Source organism: Pinus tabuliformis, chromosome 9, assembly GCF_031772625.1.
Source record: "Pinus tabuliformis cultivar Carrire ecotype Pingquan chromosome 9, CPIR1, whole genome shotgun sequence".
Lineage (NCBI taxonomy): Eukaryota > Viridiplantae > Streptophyta > Pinopsida > Pinales > Pinaceae > Pinus > Pinus tabuliformis.
Window position 1 is genome coordinate 1966468028 of NC_142307.1, and position 27403 is coordinate 1966495430.

Consider the following 27403-nt stretch of genomic DNA (forward strand, 5'->3'; position numbering starts at 1 on the left):
AAGGGAGTTGTGAAACTTGAGTATATTTCCACTGATGAGCAGGTTGCAGATATTCTTACCAAAGCCTTACCACGGGGCAAGCATGTCTACTTCAGAGACAAGATGGGTGTGGTGAGGAACACCTTCCTCGGTAAGAGGGAGTGTTGAAATTTGGTACCGGAGGACAGGTGGTTCCCTTAGGCTTTGATCTTTGGCCTAGGGAAAAGTGTCCAAAAGAATTTAATTTTTCTCCTAAAGTAACTTTCTAATTTTATAAAGTTAAATCTAATTTAAAAGTGACTTTAAGTGATAAAGTTACTAAGTCTAATTTTAAAGTAACTTTTATAAAGTAAATGAAAAATTAGAAAGGAAAAGTGACTTTGGAAATAAATGACTAAGTGGGTCTTTATTAAAGTGGGGTGAATTAAAAAATAGAAAGTGAGATTTAAATGAGCATTTAATCTCAGCCATTGATCTAAATCTATTTCAGCCATTGGATTTAGAGATCACCCAAAAGTCACTTGGAGTTATATTAAAGGAGGAAAAGGTCATTCATTCTTTCATGAGCAGATTGGGAGAAGGAGAGCAAGAGAGCAAGAGAGATTTCTGAGCAGGGAGGAGAAGGAGACAGCAGCTTGGCACACATTCCAAGGCAGCAGTTGAGCAGATTTGTACAGCTGATTCAGCGCATAGTGAAAGGCAGATTTTTGCACAAAAATCGAGGAACAGCTTGCTGATTTTTCTGCACACAAAACGGAGGCCGTACAGCATTTATTGCTGTCCTGTTTGCTGTAATTTCCAGATTGCTGTGAGGCACGGGAAAGGAGATAAGTTGTAAATTTGCTTGTTGATTTTTTGCTGAATAATTCTCACTGTAAAAAGGCAATTTTTTCAGAAATAAAGAAGAGCTCTCAAACCGGTTTTCCCCAAGAGTTGTAGGGGGTTTTTCCAGGGTCAAGTTGACCAAAAATATCAGTGTTTTAATGTGTTTTAATGGCTGTTTTTGATTGCTGATTTTTAATTCTGCAATTTCCAGCATTCTGAAAAATTTCCAGAATTTGTGTTTTCAGCAATATTTATTTTTTTCAGTCTGTTAAATGTATGGTTATGGGAATGGGCATTTAACTACATGGGAGAAATAAGGAGAAACTGAAAACCGGGGTGGTAAAACAAAGATTTTTACATGGTAATTGGACGATTTGGAGTATAGAGAATGATAAGAAGGTTTGGCTTGGTGAAGATCCCTAGATAGGTGTGGATGACGGATATTGTTTTCCGAGAACCTTTGTATAGCCCCTCATGCCCAAGAATTTTACTCCCTTTGTGATGCTTAGTCCTAGAATCATCAAGAGGTTGTCATGAGGTGGTGGAAGTCTGAAGTTGAGTTGGGTTTAGATGGTGCGTTAGCAACATAATGGCATGGGTATGTTAGCAAGTTGTGCACCAACTTCATCAAGATTTCAAATGACGAGGAAGACTCACTGGCTTGGTCCAAAAATCCATTAACAAGTGACTATTCGATGAAACTAGGCTTGGAAGCTTAATTTCAAGGAGAGAAATTTTGGTGGTAGGAAGAATTATGGAAGCTTCATGGTCCTCTAAAATCCAAGATCTTGTTGCAGTTAGCATTGAGAATAAGCTACATACCTAAGAAATGGCTTTAAACAAGGTTGGATAGGCCCGAGTAGGTGTTCACTTTACAAATTTGACTCTGAGATGGTCAACCACCCTTTTGTGCATTTTTCTTACCTTAAGGAAGTTTGGAGTTTTATCACTTGGAAATCTAAACCAAAGCCTCAATGGGCCAAGTCGAGGTTGGTTGAATGTGTCCTAGAATGGTTAATGGATGCTTCAATGCCATGTTTCAATTCCCTCCCTTGTTACCTGGTTTATGCAGTTTAGTGGGCTCAAAACCTTTGTATTTTCCAAGATAAACTTATTATAGCTGATGTGTCAACGAGTCTTGCCAAAAAATTATCTTTGGAGCATAAAATTGGGAAAGGAAATAATAGATTCTCCCAAGTTACCTATAAAAACTGGAAAAAAATAAAGGAAAAATCTTCCAACATCCCTATAATGCCTCAATTAGACTTTGAAACCCCTTTCTTTCATGGAGCTAGCAAAGGCTTCCCTCCCAAATGTGGCATACATGTGGTTCTTTACCTCAACTCATCCCTATTTTCATACCATCCATGCTCTAAGGAGAAGATCTAATATGAAGGTTGAGTTCTTGACCTTATGGACACTCCTATGGTTTCCTACCAAACATAATCTTAAGTAGATGCAAGTTATGGGTGATTCAAAGACTATCATTGATTGGGCCAATTAAAGAAACAATGTTGCAGTATTGTGTTTGAAACATTTGATTAAGGAATCCAATCCCCCTTTCAATCATATGAATGGACTTCATTATCACACATCTACAAGGAGTTGAACAATCATGTGAACGCGCTCTCAAAACAAACTCTCTTCTTGGAGGATGGGTCTTTTGTCTTTTACGAATATAACGATGGAGTAGAACAAGAGGCCATGGAATTTCAATTCTAGTTCTGAGTCTGATAGTCACTATGATATTGTAGAGCTTGTAAATTTCATAAGATGCTTTGTTAGTGTATCATCTAGTCAATCTAATGTAGTGTTGTTGCATAGATATCCCTTCAAAAAGAATGCATAATCAATATGGATGGTCCTGCCATTAATTGTATGACAACTCCCTAGATTAATCCTTCAAATAGATGCATATATATTCTCCTTTTGTGTGTATGTGTGTGTATGGTTTGTTAGTGTATCATCTAGTCAATCTTATGTAGTGTTGTTGTATAGATCTCCCTTCAATAAGAATGTATAAACACTATAGATGGTCCTGCCATTAATTGTATGACAACTCTCTTGATTAATCCTTCAAATAGATTCATATATATTCTCCTTTTGTGTGTGTGTGTGTGTTTTCTTCAAGGAAAAATATTCCAACAAGCTTGTGAAGTTGAGCAATTTAACTTTCCGATTTTTCAATTAAAGTTTTAGTTGTAATTTGATGTACAATCTACAACTGAAATTGAAATTGAATAGTATCTATTGAACATGAAATTCACCATCTTAAATTAAGACAATTTAGATAAATGTCTTCAAATACAAGGAATATTGACACAAATCCTTGTTAGAGAATTTGAATTTGAGAATATCACATTTGAATCTTTAAGAAGCTTGAAATCATTAAGTGAGAAGCACAAAGAGAACAAGAATTTGGTTGAAGACTAGATAACTTTTGACCAATTGCTATATTGTTTTAAAACGCAAAGTTTGAGAGGTATCAAAGTGAATACTAAGCCAAGCAAACTTCAATATTGATAGATCAAATTGGTAGCTAACTTTCAATATGCTTCATGGGCAAATGAGATTTTGGTATTAGAATAGGTTCCAAATTGTGTGAGATTGAGATATTGCATGAGATTCCATACCTTATGAGGTTGAGAATTGCAAAAGGGTTTGAACCACGTGATGCCAACAACTATAAAAAGATTTTGAACTCTATACAAAGTATGAAGTTATGGTTAGGACAAGAAGCTCAGACATTGCAATCAAAGAATAGCCACTTGAGCCCAAACTAAATAGTGAAAGAAGAAAGTATTGGACTTCATTTTCGAAATACATGGAAATAATGTGAAATTTTTCTAACACTAGAAACCTACAAGGCAACATCCAAAGACCACAATTATATTTCAACAACTTTCACGATTTAACAAAAAAGAATGAATATGCTTTTAACACATTGACAAATTCAAGCAACTTGAGAACTAGTTCCTCCACGCTTGTAGTACTTCAAATGCAAAATCCATGACGCAATCAATGGTGCTAGTTGCATTGATAACACATTGCTCAGGCTGATGCAAAAGATGAGATGTTAGTTTTTAAATACCCAACTAAGTTAGTTAATGTGTAGCAATGAAAAAAACTAAAATTGAAAACTTTTAAATACAGTGACCAAACATACTGAAGAAAAAATTGAAGACAATTACACCATAAAAAATACAATGACACTAGAGATACCTAGGAAACTCCAACTAGGGAAAAACTGCAATGTGCACTTTCTTTATTTCTTCCTCAGTGATTGTTCTATTCAGAAAATTACAATAATGAGCGAGAAAACTTCTCTTTCACTCAACAACCTCTGAAAACCCCTCAACGCCCAAACTGGTTTGTGCCTTGCCCTCTCATGCGTATTGTACGAAACTTGTACACACTATACAAAATCTGCACTTATTCATACGACCTTGTGCATGGCCCTTTTGTGCCAATAAACTTGGCCTAGCTGAAGGAAGGAAATGCTTGGCTGGAAAATCTTAGGGTCGTACAACCTCTTTTCTTCTGCCCTTTTACACTGGTAGTGATGCCCTAGAGCTAAGCATGTTGCTTGCAAATGCTGAGAAAAATACACAAATATGATGCAATAATTCGATATGTCCACTAGCTGCCTTATCTCCCCTTTATAACTCCACCTGGGCCCCACTAAGCACTCCCAAAGGCTGAGAGTACTTTCTAACATTAGATTGAAATCAACTTATGATTTGACTTTGGAAAAATAATTTTTTTCTAAATCAATACATAGGAAATAAAAAAATCTACAATAGTGGAAATTTGTGGGTCCCTGCTAGTCTATGCATCATAGACTAGTCGGAACCCTTGCTCTATAACTCTGTTCAACATGAAATCCTTACTTTTAATAGAGCTCTCAATGTTGATGCCTTGGTCGAGATAACTTGAGATGTATTTTGAGATTATACAAGGATATAAGATAACTACTTTGTTCAAGCTAAAAATGGTTGTACCTGCACTTTTGTGGTAGAATCACTTTCATCAAATGTTAGCAACAACGAAACCATCTATTCATAATCAATTGGAAACAACTATGAATATCTACAAGTTCAAACATAAACCCCATAGGTATAAAAGTTCAATATTAAGTGATGATTTATAAAGAAATGGGGCCAAATTATATCAAAGTAAACTAGTATCTGATTGGAGATTTATGATAAAGTTCTTAACCCAAGATGATGGAAACCCCAATGCACTAAAATACTTTGGAAGGCTCTAGGTGTTAATCTAAAAGGAACTCAAATAAATTGGATTTGGTGTCATTGCAAAGTATTAACAAATTGGCATATATTAATTTTCTTTGGCTTCATTAACAAAACATAAAGTTACATTAAAGTTACATAAGGCTACATGTTGACAATGTTTACAACTCAATATCTCTTGCTCAAGCTATATCAAAGTAAACTAGTGTCTGATTGGAGATTTATAATAAAGTTCTTAACCTGAGATGATGAAAACCCCAATGCACTAAAATACTTTGGAAGGCTTTAATATGCACCTAAACCAAGAGTGCATTTAAATTTATTATGAGGAATGAAAATGGTGGTGTCGAACTTGCAGTTGTGCAGGGGAGAGGTGAGCAACCAACCCCGTATGTCTATTGGCATCCCTGTCAATATATTGTTGGGCATGTGACTACGCACTCACACCATGGTGAGTGGATGTGGCCACACTCATAGTGTGAAAGCTCGTTTTCTCATAGGAATACCTTATGTGTGGTAGTTGTAAGGTGCCAAGATCTGTGTTAATCTAAAAGGAACTCAAATAAATTAGATTTGGTGTCATTACAAAATATTAACAAATTGGTATATATAAATTTTCTTTGGCTTCATTAACAAAACAAGAAGTTACATAAGGCTACCTATTGATTATGTTTACAACTCAATATATATATATAACAAAAGAAATTGAATGTCTTCATTAATACACTGTAGAAAGCAACATGTACTATATCTAATAGAAACACATTTATAATTTAAGACAACTTTAATTTGTGGGGACATATAATGAAGAGATTAAAACTAATTGTTAAATCTAACAAGATTGTTTAACTTTTTTCAGGAAGAAAAAGCATGATTGTCTTATATTCATATAAGAAGATTACATAATGCTTGAAGCATATGCAGAAACGTGGGCAGAGCCACTTACAAAAATACTCCAAAAGAAGTATCCAGAAATGCCCTCGGACAGAGCAGCAAATAAAGGTATAAACCCCAGTTAATCTGCATAACAGTGCCCAAAATATACCCCAAAAGGCCAATATTGAACCCCTGAAATAACATACCTGAAGAGGCAACCCATCTATTACAAGAAAAACAACAAAAAAGTGCAGAGGTGCAGAAGATGGCACCAATGCACCAAGCAAACAAGCTTCTGTGGATAGAAAAAGAGAACAAATAGCGCTAGATCTGTCCGCCCAATACAAAAGGAGAGGCACGAAATGAGGAAGAGAGCAGCAAAGGTAGCCACTCCTTCCCCGCCCCCTCAAAGTCTCCACCTGAATCAGACGAAAAACAGAGGTAGAAACACTGCCTCAATCATCCACATCTGCCTGCAGAAAAAGACCAGCAGAAACATCCATAGATGTGGCACGAAACAGTGCAGAGCGCCTCTATTCCCTCAACGCGCCAAAGGATATGCCGCGGCCAGAACAAACCAAACTGCTGCCGAGAAGGAGAAAACCCACCGGAGCAGAGGCGAGGCCGAGGGAAGAGGCGGCAAGGGTGACCACCTCGCCCCGCTCAGAGAAAAATAAAAGACCAGAAAACAATATCCCGCACCCGCGCTGCTGCCAAGGATGAACTGAGCCTGCAAGTCGAGAACGGAGGAGAAAAACTCTGCGGTGCCGCCAGTGAAACCCTAGCCGCTGCGGTGTCCCCCTAAAACCCTTGCGATCCCCGTTCTTTCAGCGGAAAATGAAACTCAAAGATGCCATCACTATCGGCCTCGCTCCACGCGCAAACCCTCGGCGCTCACCAACAAGATTGTTTAACTTATTCAAAGTATCACCATCTTTTTCATATATTTTTCTTTGAATGAATAAAAGCCTTGTGAAGAAACTCAATGGATCCTTCTACAAATTCATAGATGATATCCCTAATAAACATGAATACTGATTCACAAGAGATTTAGAGATTCAAGCCAAACTCTTGCCAATACAATCCCAACAATATTGATGAGAATAAAAAATACTAACCCTTGGAAAATCACCACCTTTTATATATATAACCACTGGTTTTAGCCTTGGAAAATCACCACCTTTTATATATATAACCACCGGTTTTAGTGCGATGATCTTTAGACGTTATAAAATACTTAATGCTATAGAAGTATGGACATATAAAAATTAGAATGAACAAAGAGCATATGAGAAATACCATGAACAAGGATATATTAAGATTGTCTCCTTGAACTATTTCTTCTCACGAATAACTCAAAAAATAATTCTCACAAATAACGTAAATTTGTTCTAGAAATACAAACCAGCACCTAGAAATAGTAATAAGTAATAATTATAATTACTCTGTTCAAAGATATCCACCAAGTATATGGTAAATTACACTAAAAATTCCACCATGTATCAACGTAAATCAACAAAAATTAATAAATTATGCCCCTAATTGGAAGGTAAGGAATATAAATTTAAAGAATATATGTTGCGCTTACACAGGTATGCTGTTACTTAACAATTTTCATCTCATCTCTACAAAGCTGTAGATGTGAACTAGAATATCAATTATTAATTTCTTTTTAAAATAATATAAGGGATTCGATCAACAATCTCTATCTCTACCAAGCTGTAGATATGAATTAAAATATCCATTATTAAATTATTATTTTAAATAGTACAAGGGATTGGATCAGATTTTGACAATTTTGAATGCTAGTATACATAAATGTGTGGCGATGTCAATTTGAAGATTGCTAACATGAGATAATTACTTTTTTGCTACTTTGTCAATTCCTGTGCATTTGTATAAGTTTGGTGAGCAATGAAGACCCAATCCAAAATTGAAATGCAACGATTTATGGTCCTAAAATCAAAAAACACAATTATATTTTAAATGATTAGTTTTAATTGTGTAAAATCAAAATTGCACCTTTTCTGAGATATGTCCATGTTCAACAATATAGACATATGTCATCAACAATATGCCAATTTTTTATGATAATTTTAGCTTGGATGACTTACTAGTCGTCTACTGCACATGGTGCTTTGAAGGTTCCATCGGTAAAAGATCAATTACTTGGTTATGCATTACTAAGCGACTATTGAATTTAACACAATTTCTGTTCCAATTTTGCCTTGCCAATGGATATATTTTTCTGTATTGGAAAACTTCATCATCTTCTATTTATATCTAAGCATTTAATTACCAAAAAGTGGCCGAAGCAGGCCACCAAACAGCACAAAAAAAAACACACTAACTAAAGCGACACCTCAGACAGCTGAGAACATAAATGTCCATAATCATTAGAATGCTATACTGACACAGATAACCAAGTTCATAATAAAGATCATTAACACACGGGATCATGTAACTACAGGACCAGTCCGGAGACGGCAAGATAATACTGGAGAGCTTGCCATCCTTAATAATCAAGATCATACATATATAGTTGCATCATGCAACTATAGGGAGCAGTCCGAGGCCTGGAGGATCATTCTTGTCATTATTGAGCAGCCCTCACCAGCTTCAGTTTAGCGGCTTAGGCTCTCCAATGGATATCTGGAAAAGGAAGACATTTATCATATTATTTAAGGGTAAGGAGCTCTGATTGCGTCGTCATATAATTGTAGGAACTCTACGTAGTCTCCTTGTATTCATTGCCCCTTCAGAGGCTTCTACAGAGGACTTAAATTAGATAAGATATTCACTGTGACAACCATTTTTTTATTCGTTCTCGAGATATTGAACCATTTTTGGGTTGGTTCTCCAGTCATAAGCCATTGCCAACTTAAAGCTCTCTTTCCTTCAAATAGAATGGCTTCACAACAACTTGCCTTGCTCTGGTTTTGCCCATATATTACCCAATGCCAGGAAACATGGACCTCAAACACCTTCAGAGATTTAGATCCTCTAGTGCATATAACACACTAAATATCATGATTTATTTGACTAAGAACACCAAACAGTAACACTTACTGATCATCATCAGACAATAGGCTTATTTCCTCATCGAGAGCAGCAGCAAAATGACACTAAAACCATCGACCAAAAAAATATAAATGGTTTAGAAATACCAAATGGTGACACAGTTCGTTGGTCAGTCATCCAATAATACGCATCCTCATTCTTAGGACCTCGAAAGCGCAATGGTACCAAACAACCTAAAAAATACTTAAAACCTAAATGGGTATATACTAAAAGCTTCGAATTCACACAAGTTAGCAAGTTAAAAAAGAATATTGATCCAGCTATTGAAGAATATAGTACCCAAAATTAAAAGGTACTGTCCCCCTAAATTGCAATTCCTTACTGGCCTTGGTAACATACAGGACCAAGATGACAACGAAACTAGTTCTCCTAACTAAAACACTACAGCGTTCTAGTTCTGGATATAGACAAATAACCCCTAGACAAAATCGGGCAGACGAGGCATTTATAAATATCCATTGAAATATCACCAAAAAATCTAAATAACAAGCCCATGCAGTATTACCATTGTAATGCCTCTGAAATCGAGTAGAGCAAAATAACAATTACTCGGTTTCTAACAAAAATAGAAATTGAGAACAAAGGTTAAAGAGCATGATTTTGGAAAGGGATTGCAATTTTCCCTTCAAATCATAGAAGGCATCATCGTATCCTCTTCATACCACATCTTCTGACATCATTGCATGAATACTCAATGCAAAGCTTAAATCTGAAGAAAGATGTGAGTCAATGATAAAAAAATAACATTCTAAGCAAAGAATTGTCGCATAGCATTGTGGTATATTCCATACCAAACATAATGCTAGTTCTGAACTTTATTGACAATTCAAATAACATGTTACATTTGAGAAAAGAAAATTTTCTTTAAAAATAGAATAACGCTTTGGACCTTCCAGTGCACCAAAGCATACAGGTCAAAAAACTAAGTTAATTCACAACATCGAGAATCATTTTACGTGATTTAACAGGAGCCCACTTCCATCTCCTATAGAAACCAGCTTGAAGAAGAGCAAGTGAAAAAATAAATATCCATTTGAACCCCATCTGTGAACATACAAATGAATATATAAATAATACTAATTTGACCACTGACGCCAAGATATTACAAATATACAGTATATTGAAATAAATTAATATTCAATAGACGTAAAAACTGAAATTTCAATAAAAAAAAAGAGTTTGATGTCAAAAATAAAAACAAGATTACCAGTTTTCGCTCCTCCATTTCAGGCTCAGCTGCCCAGGACAAGAACGTGACAACATCTTTTCCCATCTGCACAGTTAACATTGACTATTATTACCCATGATTTCATCAGCTCCCAATTGTTGGCAAGCCATTTGTGATGGACAGAATCTAAAAATGTTTGCTTTTTGGTTTTTCCTAGTTTTGAAATATGTATTGAAAGGTTTTCTACCTGAGATTCTGTTGCAGGTGTTCCATCTTCATACTCAACTGCACCATCATTAAGCATCTTGGGCATGGCTATCGCACCGCCGGTGAAATAAGGATTATAATGCAATCCCTCTCGAATCTGTTCACAAAGTTTGCATCTTCATGATATTAAAAGATTTCTCCATTGATAACTTGCACTAAACATTTGGATTATAGTAGCTAGGTAAATCCAAAATCTCTAAAAAAGTGTTTACCACAACCCCAGCTGGCGGATCACGGTATCCAGTAAGCAAGGAAAATACATAGTTCTGACCATTATGGCGTGCCTAACAAACAAGAAAACCCGTTAATTACAAAAAATATACAAGTTTAGGATTGCACCTTACGTCTTAAACACGTTCTATGGATATGGCAATATTTTGTACCTTTGTAATCAGGCTAAGGTCTGGAGGATAGGCCCCTCCATTGGCAAATCTTGCCGCCTGTTCATTAGCATAAGGCTTAGGAAAACGATCACTTAGTTTTCCAGGTCGTGTAAACATTTCACCTTCATCATTTGGTCCATCCTCGACTTCTATTTCTGCTGCTAAAGCTTTTGCTTCTTCTTCAGTATAGGCAACTCCAACAAGGTCACGGTAGGTGACCAACGACATACTATGGCATGATGCGCAAACTTGTTGAAAGACCTGATGTCCACGCCGAATTCTAGAAATTTTGAAGCAAAATAGAGAAACAGAAAAAGGTTCAGGAAACTGGTCACGTTCCTGCCACTTTACAAACAACTTCTTCTTATACAAGTCCAAGTGCTTAAATATTTTTTGGTACGACATACAAATGAAATTTAGAGTCTAGCAATCCACTTACGATGCATGATCATAGGAACTTAGAATTCCCTTATGGGGCCATGGGTAGCTTGGGGACTCTAGGCCATGTTCGGCCTCATCGGCAGCTGCTATACCTGCAAATCCAAATAAGCCAGACACCCCTGCCCCAAGAAGTACCAAAGCCTTTAGTGACTTCATGCCAACAGAGTCCCCTCCATTCTGATTTTGCTTGGAAGTAAATGCCGCACCATCCTGTAGTGACAATGCTCTGAACATGTCAGTAGGCTAAAGGATTTATAATTTTAGACTGACGACAAAAATTGAAAGGAAGAATGAAAAGAAAGGAAGTTCCTTCCTCAGATACATTCGTCTACCAATCCTTCCAAAAACATTTATTGCCCATTATTTTCGGTGCCTCTATTTTTTCTCCAAACATATAAATAGTGATAAACTCATCATGTTAACCTTTCAAATTTATAAACTTGTCATCCTTACTTTCCTGTTGTTTCTATTAAGTTCCTATCATTGCCTTATCTGTCAAAATTATTTTTTCACTACCGAATTATTAAGGAAACTTGCCCAATATAATGTTCAGATCATAATAGACACAGAAAGGACCGTATAAATTCAACAACAAAACCTACAATTGGAAACAAAAGAGAGAGAGAGGAGCATTTACAGAACCCTTGATCAAGTGCACTATAGCTGTAGTAGAGGTATGCACTAGACTAAGATATGCCAAACACAAATGTGAAAGCTTGAAAAGGAGAACAAAAGATGTGGGAGCCCATAGCTAAATGAATGAATATGATGGGTACAAATGACTCATGACATGCGTATTTAAATTTTATACGCAACTTACTATATCTGGTGCCTTTCCCATTAACGGGGTACGGACCCACATAAATGCCCAACTTAGCCTAGGCCACTTAGAATAATGCAAACTAAAGTTGACTAAGCTGGTTTTTAAACGATAACCTAGCAATACAATAATGAAGGCACTTAGCCATAATAGCAAAATTACAACCATTTTACCACACCCACACCCACACCCCAACCCCAACCCCAACCCCAACCCCCTCCAAAAAAACCCAATCTAGGTCATGGAGAAAGGAACCCCCTCCAAAAAACCCAATCTAGGTCATGGAGAAAGATGATAAAGTACAAAAGGAATGAGCATTCCCAACTCAATAGAGAGTCAGTGGTAGCTGTAATAAGAGAGTGGGTTTGTGATGATCCAACTTGATAAAAATGTGGAAGGATTTACGAATAACCAACTATCATCAACATAGAATTGCTCAACTCCTAAGGAAATGCCACCACTGAACTGCTCATCATTTGGGGGAATATAATCCTTATCTATCTAACTGATAAAATAAGTGTTGCAAAAGAAATAAATCCAAAAGAGAGAAGGAATAAAAGTCCCGTGGGTGGGTATACCCAACTCAATGAAGAGTTGTTCATAGCTGGAAGAAAAGAGTGTGTTTGTGATGACCCAAAGATATACAAAGTGGACCCAATAATATGGTCGAAGAATGTTGCCACCACACATGTCATCATCCGAGAGACTACGATATTGAACTGCCCATCCAATAAAAAGGTATCAGAAAGAAACATCCTGTATAGGAATCAACTCTACACTACTTATCCCCTCAAAGAAAGCAATCACCGAAGTACTTATCTGCTGAAATAATATTGTCACTGAACTACTCATCTGCTGGAAAGCACTGTCACCAACCTGCTTGTCCAGAGAGAAGGACTTAAAGAAGCACCCCAACCACATTGCACATCTACTAGAAGAATAGTGCCACTTATCTGCCGATCTAGAAGTGTTGGAAGGAACATCCCATAAGACAGAAGCGATGGGAGTACCCAACACCAATAAGATCAATGGCAACTGAAATTAGAGTAGGAAGATGCAAGTCCATATATGATGTGAATACCCACACATATACCGTGAGAGAGCACGCCTGAGAAGAAAGCCCAAATATGATCTCAGAGCTTGAACACAGCTTGGAGAGCTCAAATACGTCCGGCTTTGGTAGCTCGAGGGGTTGGGAGCACAGTTTGTTCTCCCATCCACCCTGGTTCAATTCCAAGGGACATGTTTGGCTTGTTGCGATAAGGCTCGAAGAGTAGGCACCCCAATCTACATGACGTCTCAGCTCTTGCTAAGTCACAAGTTATTGGTATATCTGGGTTATGGGTTGTTGGATATACTCTTGGTGTTATAGTGGTAGCTGGAAGGCTTGATCTTGTGCCTCGCCCAGATTACTCCAATGTGCTTACCGATTCACCATGGTTATAAATAAATAAAATAAAATTAGACAGCTCAAATACAATAAAGGCATGGATGCATGAATACCCAACACAAAAGCCCCTGAGAGAGCGCAGCTTAGCGGGTGTCTTAAATAAAAAATGGGAGTGAGCTTAAAAATACCCAACTCCTCACAAAGAGTGACCATGTTCAAAACATAGGAGTGGGTATGTGAGTACCTAACTCAAATACAACTAGGAGAGAAGGCAACAAAAATACAATTGAAAGTGTGCAGATGCAAAACTCAAAAACATGGTCAACCATACCTAAAAAGAAGTGAGAGGGTTAACGAACACCTATCTTAACATTCACGACATCCTCCTTAGAGATGAATAGGAGGCCAAGAAAAAAAAGCATTAGATCACACCTTCCCCCTAACATGCATGCAAATATGCAAATCAAAATGATTATATTATTGCAAGATCGTAAATGGAAAATCAAAGAATTTTAATCAAGAAGACATGCTAAAACCTAATCATGATGAAGCCACACTAGTAATACCATTAGCTACAATCACATGCACCAGGCAAACTTAAAAGGAAAAAGAATTATAGCTTCAAAGAGAGGCTATAGGTCAAAAAGAAGACACACCAACACCTATAGCTAAATATACTCTACCTCATCAAAGAAATGTCGATAAAATCAAGGGCCCCAAGAATAAAAAAAACCTAAAATCCTGCTTGTGCAATAACAAGAAGAATGTAACCCAAGGCCCAAAAATTCGAAGGAATAACAGAAAATATAAGCATCACAATACTACTAGACATTGGAAGAACAAAAAATTATGTGGATATCAATATCAACAAAAAAAACTTGACCTTCGTGTATATCCTACCAAAGATCTCATGGTTACAAATCCAAATTGCCAAACCAAAGGCATCAAAGGATGCCTTAACGATTTTGTACAAATATAAAACTTGGATTTTGTACAAATATAAAACTTGGAACTATAGACAAGATTTTACGCTTTATCACTCAATGGGATGGATATGGTGTTAGGAGATAAATGGTTATGCAGTTGGGTATTTAGTATTTACACCACATACCTCTAAGAACAATTCATGGAATTCAAGTGGCAAGAAAGAATTATAAGCCATATGTAATGAATATAATATATGTTAGATCTGAGACTTTTGTGATCCATATTGTAGATGAAAGTCTTTCGGATTAATCACATCATTAAGATTGGGTCGACGTTTCGAACCAACTAATGTGGTTCATCCTCAAGACAAGATGAAAAAAATCATACAATCTTTGAGAATAAATAGCAGGAATGCATCATAGCCCAAGGTCAGCCATTGGAAAATTAGTCGTTGGAGATTAGGTAAATCAAAATTCAAAAAATGGAATTATTTGATATTCTAATTTTAGTTATAAATTATTTAATATTCTAACTTTAGTTATGAATTATTAATATTTTAGTTCAGGTAAATTAGTAATAATAGTAATAAGTTGTTAAGATAAAATAAGTTCTTAATAAAAAGAGGATGGGAGATTATATAATAATAAGATAAAAATAGTTGTTATATATTAATTAATAATCAGGTTACAAGGTTAAGAGAAAGATTCAAATATGCTACAAGGGATGGGAATTATTTATTATAAATTTTAGTTATAAATAAGTAAATATTTATTATTTATTATTATAAATTTAGTTATAAATTAGTATTGTTAAGAATACTCCACATTAATAAGATGGTTAAGAATAACCTATAAATATTACTAGCGATAGTTATTAGGAAATTATAAGAATATTAAATACTAGTGAGGTATAGATCTAAATTATTATATACTATAAAGAATAAGGTAAAGAGGATTTATGATAATGAAGTAAAGAAGAGTTAAGAAAGATTCAAATTATTATATGCTGTATAATAATTAGTATAATAGTTAAAAAATGGTTAGAATATGCTTAAAGATAAGGGATAATATAGGTTATCAATAAATACAGAAAGGGAGAGAAGGGAATTTATTTAAAATAGAGTCCTTAGGAGCTTGAGAAATATAAGATAAAATATATCAAGAAAAAAGGCAGTGGGGGGGGACTACATATACACGAAGGACAGAGGGGGCGGGGAAGGGATAAAAACTTAAAAGAACACAAAGGACAGAGACAAGAGGATTATAAGGAGAGGGCTGGAATCCAACTTTTACTTAATTTCCAACCATAGTCTCCGTTGAGATTTCTAGCATGCCTTTCAATTTCTTAACTCTTCTTTACTTCATTATCATAAATCCCATTTACCTTATTCTTTATAGTATATAATAATTTAGATCTATACCTCACTAGTATTTAATATTCTTATAGTCTCCTAATAACTATCGCTAATAATATTTATAGGTTATTCTTAACCATCTTATTAATGTGGAGTATTCTTAACAATACTAATTTATAACTAAATTTATAATAATAAATAATAAATATTTACTTATTTATAACTAAAATTTATAATAAATAATTCCCATCCCTTGTAGCATATTTGAATCTTTCTCTTAACCTTGTAACCTGATTATTAATTAATATATAACAACTATTTTTATCTTATTATTATATAATCTCCCATCCTCTTTTTATTAAGAATTTATTTTATCTTAACAACTTATTACTATTATTACTAATTTACCAGAACTAAAATATTAATAATTCATAACTAAAATTAGAATATTAAATAATTTATAACTAAAATTAGAATATCAAATAATTCCATTTTTTGAATTTTGATTTACCTAATCTCCAACGGCTAGTTCCCAACGGCTAGTTTTCCAATGGCTGACCCTGGGCTATGATGCATCCCTGCTATTTATTCTCAAAGATTGTATGATTTTTTTCACCTTGTCCTGAGGATGAACCACATTAATTGGTTCGAAACATCGACCCAATCCTAATGATGTGATTAATCCGAAAACTTTCATCTACAATATAATATATATTCATATAATGCTAAATAATAATAAGTCCAACGAGTTTTGACCTTCACAGCGGAGGTGTCAATGTCAATCCCTCAAGCTAGCTGCCTTTGTTGTGTGCCTCATTTAATATCCCTACCAAATTATGTGTTGTAATCAACACCAATGGGTTTACACTAGGTACAATCAAAAAAATGCAGGGAAGCCCTTGAAAGTTTCCTCACATGATTTACCTTGGAGAAGAAAACAGTATATGATAAATATAATGTTAATTTAATCCGACAGACACAACCTAACTAAGGGATACAACCTTCCACATTTGTAATTGCTCAATGCTTATAAAGTATACCATCACAAGGTTCACACACGCACACACACAACATATATATTCCTTTATATTATCCTTTAACTTTTATTTTTATAACTTTTAGTTGGATATTTGCCCATAAATAAACATTTGTTCATTACATTGATATCAAAGCCAAGGCACTTATGTGAAAACAACCTTAGGCCCCAAAAAAAATTCAAAGTTTCTCGAGTTCCAAGTCCTCAACTAGATACTTTCCTGGCAATAAACTTTTGTTCGTTACGTTAGTATCAAAGCTAGGGCACTTTTGTTGATTCTTGTTGAGGCTTGTGGTAGCTTGGTGTCTTAGCATGTAGGAGATGGTTAATTGCCTCTTTAGGTGCTTGCTTGGTGGAGTTAGTGAGTTATTACTTCTTTCCTAAGAACTTAAGAAAAGTACAATAAATAAAGTTAATGAATTATCGTGGACTATTACGTCGAAGTACTGAACATAAATAATTTAATTATTTAAGTGACTTAGATATGATTTCAACTGTTGATATCAAGAGATGTGAGATCTAATCTCAACCATCAATCACTTAGGATATTAAGGTTAGGGATTTGGCTTAAAGACGATTATAAAGAGAAGCCTAAGGGAGAGGTCAAGACACAAGACAATAGGCAATTAGTGCATTTTTGATAAAGTAATTTTCTCAAAGAGTGAGAGAGCGATTTTCTCCAGAGCGAGAGGCTCACCTAAACTAAGGAGAAAGAGGAAAAGTGCAAGGTGATTTGGGACTATTTCCAAGAGGCCGAGATTTAAGATCAAGGGAGGCCGAATTGTTGAAGCGTGAAGGAGGTTGTGTATTGGAGAGGCTGATTTATCCAGGGCCGAATTGCTAGTGAGAGGTGGGAAGCTGATTTCTAGAGGGCCGAAATTCCTTGGGCCGAATTATTCCCAATGGGACTGAGTTATAGGTTCCAGTGATTGCATTTTTTTGTGTATTTTCTCTGTGTCGAAACCCAAATTTTCCTGAGATTATTGAATGAAGGAGAATTGTTATGGGTGTACATTTGTTGTTGTGATGTGATTGATCTCTCTGTTTTTATTTTTCTACCACATATTAATTTATGGAAGTTAAAAATACTAGTGATTTTAACTTTCAGCAATTCAGAAATTATTGGGGTAATAAAATAATTTTTTGGGAATAAATAGTTGTTGAGAGAAAATAAATTTGGGTTCTTATTAGAGATTTAACAATTCCAACCTTTGTTAGGAAAAATACTGAGAGGGGGGTGAATCAGTATTTTTAAACTACTTGACATTTTTCTTTTCATATTCAGATTTTTGTACGCCACTGTTATGAAGTAAACATGCGTATGTACGCGAATGTAATGAAGACAAGTAGCGTATATCCAATTAACTAACTTTTCAGTTAATTCATCAACTATTTAACTTGAACCAGTGTATCAGTACTTCATTAGACATTAATTAAACAGTAACCATGTGTAGTAAGAACAGAATAAGCCATCACACATAAGCAACACATCAACACTCATGAACACCGGGAATTTTTGGTGGAAAGCCAATGTGGGAAAAAACCGTCAATGTTGTCGTCTTTGTCTTCTTCTTTATCATAAAAAGAAATTTCTTACAATCTTGTACTGGCGCAAACTCGTACCAGTATGCAGGAACCCACCTACAGAAGGCTACAACCTTCTCTCGTTCTCCAGCTTCTACTAGAAGGGAGCTACAACCCCCTTATCCTATGTTCATTGTGGATCACTTTTCAGAATATTTCAAACTAGATCCATTCCAAATATCAGATGGTAATACTGAAATCAACATTGCATAAAGTCACTAAACCAACTGGATCACCAAATAAAAAATTGAAATAACTTATTCAAACAACCAGACCAACTTATATCACTGTATACCCATTCATCAGAATACTAGACTATTTCTAAAACCAAATTCTGTCACTGCAAACCCTGATTAAACACGTGTCAAAACATATACGCAATTGTTCAGAAACATACCCGCGTATATACGCGTTTTCCTTTAGGATGACCTACGTACAGATCTCAAAACACAAAAACCTGAAACTGAATTACTGCACTACTGAAATAATCACTAAAACACATACTAACCCCATCACAGATCTTTGATCAACATACAGATCATCACATAGCAGCATCATTATTATTCATCAGCTATTCATCAATTCAACCCAACCAGCAATGTTAAACACAGATTATCATGCAAGACTTCATCGACAGACAACAGCAACCATAATAAAACAAATCAGTCATTATCATCAACTCACACTGCAAAACCCCAGCAGATGTACGCGACCCTTGTAAAAATACTCTCGTGTATGTACGCGCCTTTCATACTTGACACCCGCGTACAGATCTGTCCATACTGCAAAATATATATGCGACTACCCAGAAGAAGATTCGCGTATGTATGCGACATTTCTAAAACAAACTAGCATACAGATCTGTAATTACTTAGTCAAGCTTTCATTGCACACTAGAACACCTGTCAAACCCAAATCTCGACATACACCATAACATATACACATCATAAAATCATCATCACAGATCTATCAAACCATAAGCAGATTATTCAATATATAGTCATTTCAGATCTAATAGATCTTATCCATTATCATACTCCTTGGTGCACACCTATTTCAGATCAAACCAATCATAAATAACCCAATACATGCACACTTAGCACTTTGATCTCCATCTCCTTATATAGCTTAGGCCTTAGCCAATACCTTAGGCCAATTTCGTAGTTATGCTGATGGTATTCTTTGACGGATCAAATATCCATTGTCGCGCTCATTACTATGGGCCAATACCATGGTAAAGACCCCTAGTATTGAGAATATTATGGTGCGGAAACTATACGTGACTTTGCTTCACCATACCCGCGTATGTACGCTGCCTTTATTCACGGGACTTGCGTATACTTCTTAAAACATCACCTTTATCCTTCCTCTGTCTCTGAACTGATATTCCTTTGTCCAATCTCTTTGTCACATTTGTACTGGCCTGTATACTCATTTTGCTACCATCATGTTGACATCTTTATCAAGTAGGTTGCCATCAAGGACAACACATTAGTCATAATGCCAACAATCTCCCCCTTTGGACTTGATGGCAACCACTTTGGTGTTTGGTCACCACCACTTGTAGATACATGTAACCACATCTGTAGATATACCAAGTTGCGTTCCCAAGTCACCAAGTATTCTTCTCTCCCCCTTTGACATCAAGGGCAAAGGGATGACCGATGCTGAATGAAGGCCTCTTTTGTAGAGATGAGCACCATAGATTTGATGCTGCTGAATATGAACACTGACCATGCTCCCCTGAACATATGTTGAAACTTATAGAAGATATACAAAGAAGTACATGATGCTATGACTCAACCAAATCTGACATTTCCTATCACCAAGGACTCATGCTTACATCAATTACCCAACACAGTGGGGTTACATATTTGACTCAAAATTACATCAAATGCCCAAAATAATGGGATTACATACATAATGAACTTGACTCCAATAGTTCAATCATGACTGAATATAACAATTTTACATCATGGGTCTTTATATGACCTTTACATCAAGAGACAAATATGACATTTATAACCAAAACCAAAGACCTCAATAGTGAGGTAGCAAGACCATGATAGTCATCAGTAACCATCATTTACCATATAAGAATGAGCATTTGTTAGCAGCAATATGAGCATCATTATTCAACAAGGAATACTCAAGAAATCAAATGCCAACAATGTGCACTATTAGAGATATAGCAAATGCTCCCTCTGAACCTGTGCCATTTGTTCATTGTTAGGACTAATCATATTCACCAGTAAAGTCATCAAAGCAACTTCATCAATCAGTAAAGTCATCAAAGCAGCAATGTCATTTAGCAACCATCATAAGCCAATATCACTTCTAAGTTTCATTTGAGCAACAACAAACAGTAACCAGCTACGTTGCCAGGAAACGTGGGTGCGGGGACAGGGACGGGGACGGGGACGGCATTTTTGGAAACAGGGTGCGTGGGTTCGTCGGGTAATATAATAATATTAAATTTTAATAATTAAATTTTATAAATTATAAATTTATAATTAATAATATATATGAAATTTGAATTTGTATATTTTTTTCAGCTTTAAACAAGAAAACTTTAATGATAATCATTTAAACATGCACATCATTGAACATTCAACATTGACATTGAAATTTCAAAATTTATCACCAAAAAACTGTTCTTTTGAATCTTCTCCGTGTAACCATGACACTGTGACAGCTATGTGAGAGAGCTCAAGGCTACTACTAAAACTGAAAATTCAAAATACATAGTAGGATAAATGCTAGACTCAGCTATTTTGGTGAAACTTGGGACAAATTTTGTCACACACAGGCTTTAAAATAACTATGCAGCTTAGGTTAATTTGCAAGGATGCCTATCAATGAATCAGGCTATGGTCGTACAGACCCTTCCTCCTACACAGCCAAGGAGTGTTAGCATTTCTGCCCCCTGCTCTAATTTCAAGACAGCTTCTCTCCTTATGGAAATTGCTCATTCTGGCTGGAGCTTGAGCTTGTAACTTTGCTTTGAATGTTTAGTCTCTCCCATATAAAAACACAATTTTTTCATAGGAGATTCTTCTCAACCTGATAGTGGTCTAGAATTTTCTTGATGTCTAATCATCCACCTGCCCCATGCATGGTGTGCTCTGTGGTAAAGCAATCCCAAAAACAGTGGCAGCCTTACCCTTCCACAAAACACGCTTATCAGTCTTTGTTTCCCAATAAAATGCACAGCAGCCATCTGATGGCTTGAGGGATAGTTTGTCTTTCAGTGCGAAGCTCTGCCTGAATATTAATTATCTAAACATAAAACGTCTTCGCAGTTTTTAGAGATTACTTGGTATACAAGTATGTAGAGACCATATATGATTTAGGCATATTTTCCTAGTTTTAATCTTAACATGATGTTATCAGAATGCTGTGAGAAATTCGGAAATTTTGATACTTAATTTAGCCATTGTCCAAAATAGCCCTTCGCCATTTAACAGCATCAGCTGATTACAGCTTATGGTTGGTCTCAATCCTACTTTCTATTTGACCGAAAATGTCTGAACCTGTATGTGTGCATTTATAGTTTATAATTTTATGGTTATTTGGCTCGGGAATGAATGTTTCATTCCAAATTGATTTACAAGAATTCTTAAAAAACAAGACTTGTAAAAAACTTAAAAAACCGGGTGCGAGTACCCGTGCAACACAGGTTTTTGATGGTAAGGACCGTGGAAGAATGTTTCATTCCAAATTGATTTACAAGAATTGATTTAGGGTTTTTTAGGTTTTGTTATAAGTTTTACCTTTGTTATAAGTTATTTTTTAAATTTCAATAAAAAAAAATATTTGAAAATTAAATTTTTAATATAGTTTTTTTTATGAAGAACCCAAAGAACCCGAAGAACCCAAGCACTCAAAGAACCCAAGTACCCAAGAACCCGTTAAAGGAAAAGAACCCAATTTCTTTTTTGAAGAACTCGGTTCTTCATGGAAGAACCCGGTTCTTCTGGGTTCGTCTGGGAAGAACCCGTACCCAAATCCGGTACTTGGGTGCGGGAACCCGGGACGGGTTCGAGAACCCCACCCCCGGGTGCGGGTACCCATGCAACACAGGTAACCAGTCAACATCAAAAGCAGAGGGCCAAAGAACCACTGAATGAAGAATACCAGAACCTCTCCTTGAGTCTATCCCATAGTTTCTTCTTCATAGAGAAACATACGCTACTTTCAAAAACCAAACTCACGTATATACGTGACTGTCCTTCATGGGATCCGCGTACAGAAAGTAGATTGTAGTAATTTCAGACTTGACTCCCCCTGAACATGAAAGGTCTACCAGAATAATTAACAAAGTGATGAAGCAAAGACCACTCCTAGTTTATGTCTGAGATATTCAAAGGAATCACGTGGAAGTGGTTCAATAAGTATGTTTGCAACTTGTTCCTATTATGGAACATATTCTAGTTTGACCTTTTGTTCAAGCACTTGTTCTCTCAGAAAGTGATATTTGATTGGAATATGCTTGGTTTTTTAGTGCATAAAAAGAATTTTAGAAATACTTATGGCACTAGTATTATCACACAAAATAGGAATAGGTTGAGGACAAATGATTTGAATATCTTGTAATGTTTGCATCATCCATAGAAGTTGAGTACAGCAAGATGCAGCAGCAACATGTTCAACCTCATGAGTAGATAAAGCAATGGACCTTTGTTTTTTGTTGAACCATGATACCAAGCAAGGTCCCGAATAGAATGATCCTCCACTAGTACTCTTTTCGATCATCAATGTTACTAGCCTAATTTGCATCTATGTAAGCATGAAGAGCAAATTCTGCATCTTTGGGATACCATAGACCATAATCTTGAGTTCCTTATAAGTACTTGAATATTCTCTTGACTGCATGGAGATGAGTTTCTTTAGGATTTGCTTGAAATCGTCCAACAATCCCAACTACATGCATGATGTCCGGTCTTGTGCCTGTAAGGTAGAGCAAGCTTCTGATCATATATCTGTATTCTGGTTGATTTATTGAGGGAGAATCATCATGTGAACTGAGGTTACATCCTATTACCATTGGTGTGCATACAGGCTTGCAGTCTTCCATTCCATATTTCTTTAAAATCTGCTTGAGGTACTTAGTCTGCCATTCTTTGTTTGTTGAACTTGAATATCATGAAAGTATGTTAGTTCACCAAGTAATGACATTTCAAATTCTTGTTGCATGACTCGGGCAAAACTTTGACTCATTAAATCTTCATTGCTTCCAAATATGATGTCATCTATGTACACAAAAACTATCAAAAGTTTACCATCATCCATCTTTATACATAGACTGCTATCTGCAGATCCCTTAGTGAAGCCTTCTTGTTGAAAATACTTGTCAAGGCGATAATACCATGCACGAGGAGCTTGTTTTAGCCCATATAATGCATTAAGTTTGCAAACAAGATTTTTATCATTTCCTAGAATGAACCCTTCAAGTTGTTCAATATGAAATTTTTCTTCTAGATCCCCATTCAGAAATGTGGATTTAACATCCATTTCATATACTTTAAAGTTATGAAAGCTTGAAAATGCAAGGAACATTCTTATGGCTTCAAGTCTGGCTACAGGTGCAAATGTTTCTTCAAAGTCTATTCCTTCTTGTTGCGCATAGCCTTTGCATACAAGTCTTGCTTTGTTTCTAATTACCTCTCCATTTTCATTTAGTTTGTTTTTGAATACCCATTTTGTCCCAATAACATTTTTATCATGAGGTCTTGGTACTAATTCCCATGTATGGTTCTTTTCTATTTGGTCAAGTTCTTCATCCATAGCCTTAACCCAACATTCATCTTTGCTAGCTTGATTTACATTTTGTGGTTCAATTGTGGATAGTAAGGCTAGATAACTAGAAGTTCCAACAAGAGTTCTTCTAGTTTGTACTCCAACTTCCTTATCACCTAGAATTTGAGATTCTGGATGATTTTTCTGAACATACCTTGATGGAGTCTTTTCTGATGCTTCTGCACTGTCAATTCCTTCTTCTGATGCTTCATTGATTCCCTCTCCTACATCCTTTTGGCTTGTTGTAGGAGTATCTTCATCATCTGTTGGTGCTTCCTTTTTGGTACCTGTGGATGCTTCATCAATCACAACATCAATGCATTCAACAATCTTTTGAAGTCTTTTATTGTAGCATTTATATCCTTTGCTTCTAGAGGAGTATCCAAGGAGAATTCCTTCATCAGCTCTAGCTTCAAACTTTCCAAGTTTATCATCATTATTCTTTATGTAACATTTGCTTCTAAAGACTCTAAAATGCTTGACAATTGGAGGCTTACCAAACCATAGTTCATGATGAGTTTTGTCACTGTTTACCTGAATATGAGCTTTGTTGAGGATATTTATTATTGTATGTGTTGCTTCCCCTCAGAAAGTATGAGGTGTTTCGGAGTCATCAAGCATGACACGTGCCATTTGTTGGATTGTTTTGTTCATTCTTTCTACCACTTCATTTTGTTGAGGAGTTTTAGCTATAAAAATCTGCCTCTTGATGCCATGTTGTTCACAAAAATCGAAAAACTCATATGATATAAATTCTCTTCCTATATCAGAGCTAAGAGATTTGATTTTCAAATCTAACTCATTTTCTACTAAAGCTTTAAAGACTTTAAATTTATCAAATGCTTCATCTTTATGTTTTAATAAGTCAATCCAACACATACGAGTAAAATCGTCAATGAATAATATGAAGTATTGTTCTCCCCGAGGATACTTCTTTCTCATAGGACCACACAAATCAGTATGAATAAGTTCAGGTGGCTTCCTTGAAATACCTTCTTTGGCATTAAACTACGTCATGGTTTGCTTACCAAATTGACATGATTTGCATATGGTATTTTCTGGTAGAGAGATGTTAGGCAAGTCACAAATTGCTCCCATTCTGCTTGACTTAAGTAATTGACTGAAGCTTAGATGTCCCAACCTTTTGTACCAGAGCTAGCTTTCCTCTGATTTGCTCAAGCAACAATTTTCTAAACCACCTTCCAAGACATAGACATTACCTGGAGTTCTCGTTCCCTTTATTATGATCTTACCTGCATCAAGATTTCGTACCACACAACTCTTTGATCTAAAAACCAACTCATACCCTTGATCACACATCTGACTAACACTCAACAAGTTATGTTTTAATCCATCAACAAACAAAACATTTCTAGCTTTAACCTTTTCTTTCAGCAAAACAATTCCTTTTTCCTTTGATAACAACAGGTGAATTATTTCCAATGTTACATTCTTTTCTTTCTTTATTTCATTAAAGGACATAAACTTATCTTTATCACCTATCATATGTTTTGAACATCCATTGTCAATGTACCACATATTTTCTTGATCTCCTGCATATAAAGCTAAACCACAATTCTCAGATTCTATGGTTTTATTTTTCCATACCTTAGATGTTGTTGTTTTTTGTTCATTCTGAAGAGTTGATCGTATTTTGCTTCTGCATTCAGTTTCTCTATGCCCAAAGTTATTGCAAAAGGAACATTCAGATTCATCTTGAAGAGGTGAGAAGGTATTGTAAGAGTATTTCTTTAACCCAGTCTCATTCTTTTGTTTTCTTGCTTCTCTAGTCATGATAGTTTTATAAGAAACACACTGAGCAACCTTATGACCAAAATTATGACAAGTGAAGCATTGACCATTAAAGTAAAAGTTCCTAGGAGTGTAGTACCTTCTTCCATAGTTTTCCCTTTGATTATGATAGGGTTGATTCACCTGAGAAACATTTGATCCTTATTCCTTTGATGAGATCTGAAATTTTGTTAATTGTTTCCTTTTACTGCATTGGGATAGCTTCTTGTACCTATGTCAGAAGATTTCACAGTCTTTGATGATTCTCCATTATATCCGAGCCTTGTTTTTATAAGAGGAGAGCATTGTACTTTGATGATTTCTTCTAAGGTCTCAGATCCTTTAGCAAATCTAAGGTTTAGACTTTTTGCTTTCTCAAGTTCCTTCCTTAGACTTACAACTTCTAGTTCTAACTTTTCATTATGCCTCTCTTTTTCTAGGATTTGTTTCTTCAGAGCTTCTTCTGCTAATTTAGCTTCTTCTAAACGAATTTTAAGCTAAGTTATTTCTTCTATGAGATTATCCTTTTCTTCTAGGGCATCCATAAAAACATCATCAGATTCATCAATACATTTATCTTCAAATGCCATAAGTAATTGATATTCTTGATCAGACTCACCTTCTTCGCCATTTGAAAGACCATCACTATCTTCGTGTGTGTAGAAGCTTCTCTTGTTTTCAAACCTTCCTCTAAAATTTACTTTTGCTGAATTCTTCCCTTTCTCATGGTTTTCTTTATAAGGGCATTTAGCAGCATAGTGACCAACTCTTCCACAAGCAAAACATTTGAAAGGAAGCTTACCTCTAAATCTGTCAGTGCCTACTTGGAGTTTCTTTACGAAGTTTGCCTCTTCTTCATTTGATACATACCCTGATTCCTTGAGCTCCTCCTTTTCCTTTCCTTTAGAAGTAGCTTTGAATGCAACTTCTCTGATATCTGAGGGACCCCCTTTTCTCATTTCATAGGTTGTTAAAATCCCATGAAGTTGTTCAATAGTAAGGTTCTTCAAATCTTGCATTTCTTCAATGGCAGAGACTTTTGAATCGAATTTTGGGGTTAGAGATCTTAAGATTTTCTCAACCAGTGATGATTATTTTATTTCGTCACCAAGATTTCTCATTGAATTAACGATCTCATCTACCCTAAGAAAGAAACTTGCAATACTTTCATCATTATGCATTCTGAGAGTTTCATATTGAATTCTAAGAGTTTGAAGTTTGGCACTTTTTACCTTGGTGTCACCTTCATAACTTTGGATGATCTTGTCCCATATAGCCTTTGCGGTATTCAGCTGCATGACTTTGACAAATTCTGATTCTGCCAAGCTTCCTAACAGAGCATTGATAGCCTTTGCATTGGTCTCATACTTTTTATTTTCTGCTTCATCTGTGGGAATGGAGGATGGATATTGATAGCCTCCTTCAACGATTC

General features: G+C 35.7%; 1 protein-coding gene across 1 annotated transcript in view; it reads right to left on the reverse strand.

The window, feature by feature from the left end:
* Positions 1-9540: 9540 nt before the first annotated feature.
* LOC149156865 (cytochrome c1-2, heme protein, mitochondrial-like) overlaps positions 9541-27403 on the reverse strand; it is a 98113-nt gene continuing 80250 nt past the window's right edge. The window contains exons 4-9 of the mRNA XM_089438715.1: positions 11269-11480; positions 10830-11109; positions 10659-10730; positions 10427-10543; positions 10219-10284; positions 9541-10055 (exon numbers count right to left, since the gene is read on the reverse strand). Coding sequence (XP_089294841.1) covers positions 9939-10055; positions 10219-10284; positions 10427-10543; positions 10659-10730; positions 10830-11109; positions 11269-11480 — 864 coding nt within the window. The 3' untranslated portion in view covers positions 9541-9938. The remainder of the gene's footprint in view (positions 10056-10218; positions 10285-10426; positions 10544-10658; positions 10731-10829; positions 11110-11268; positions 11481-27403) is intronic.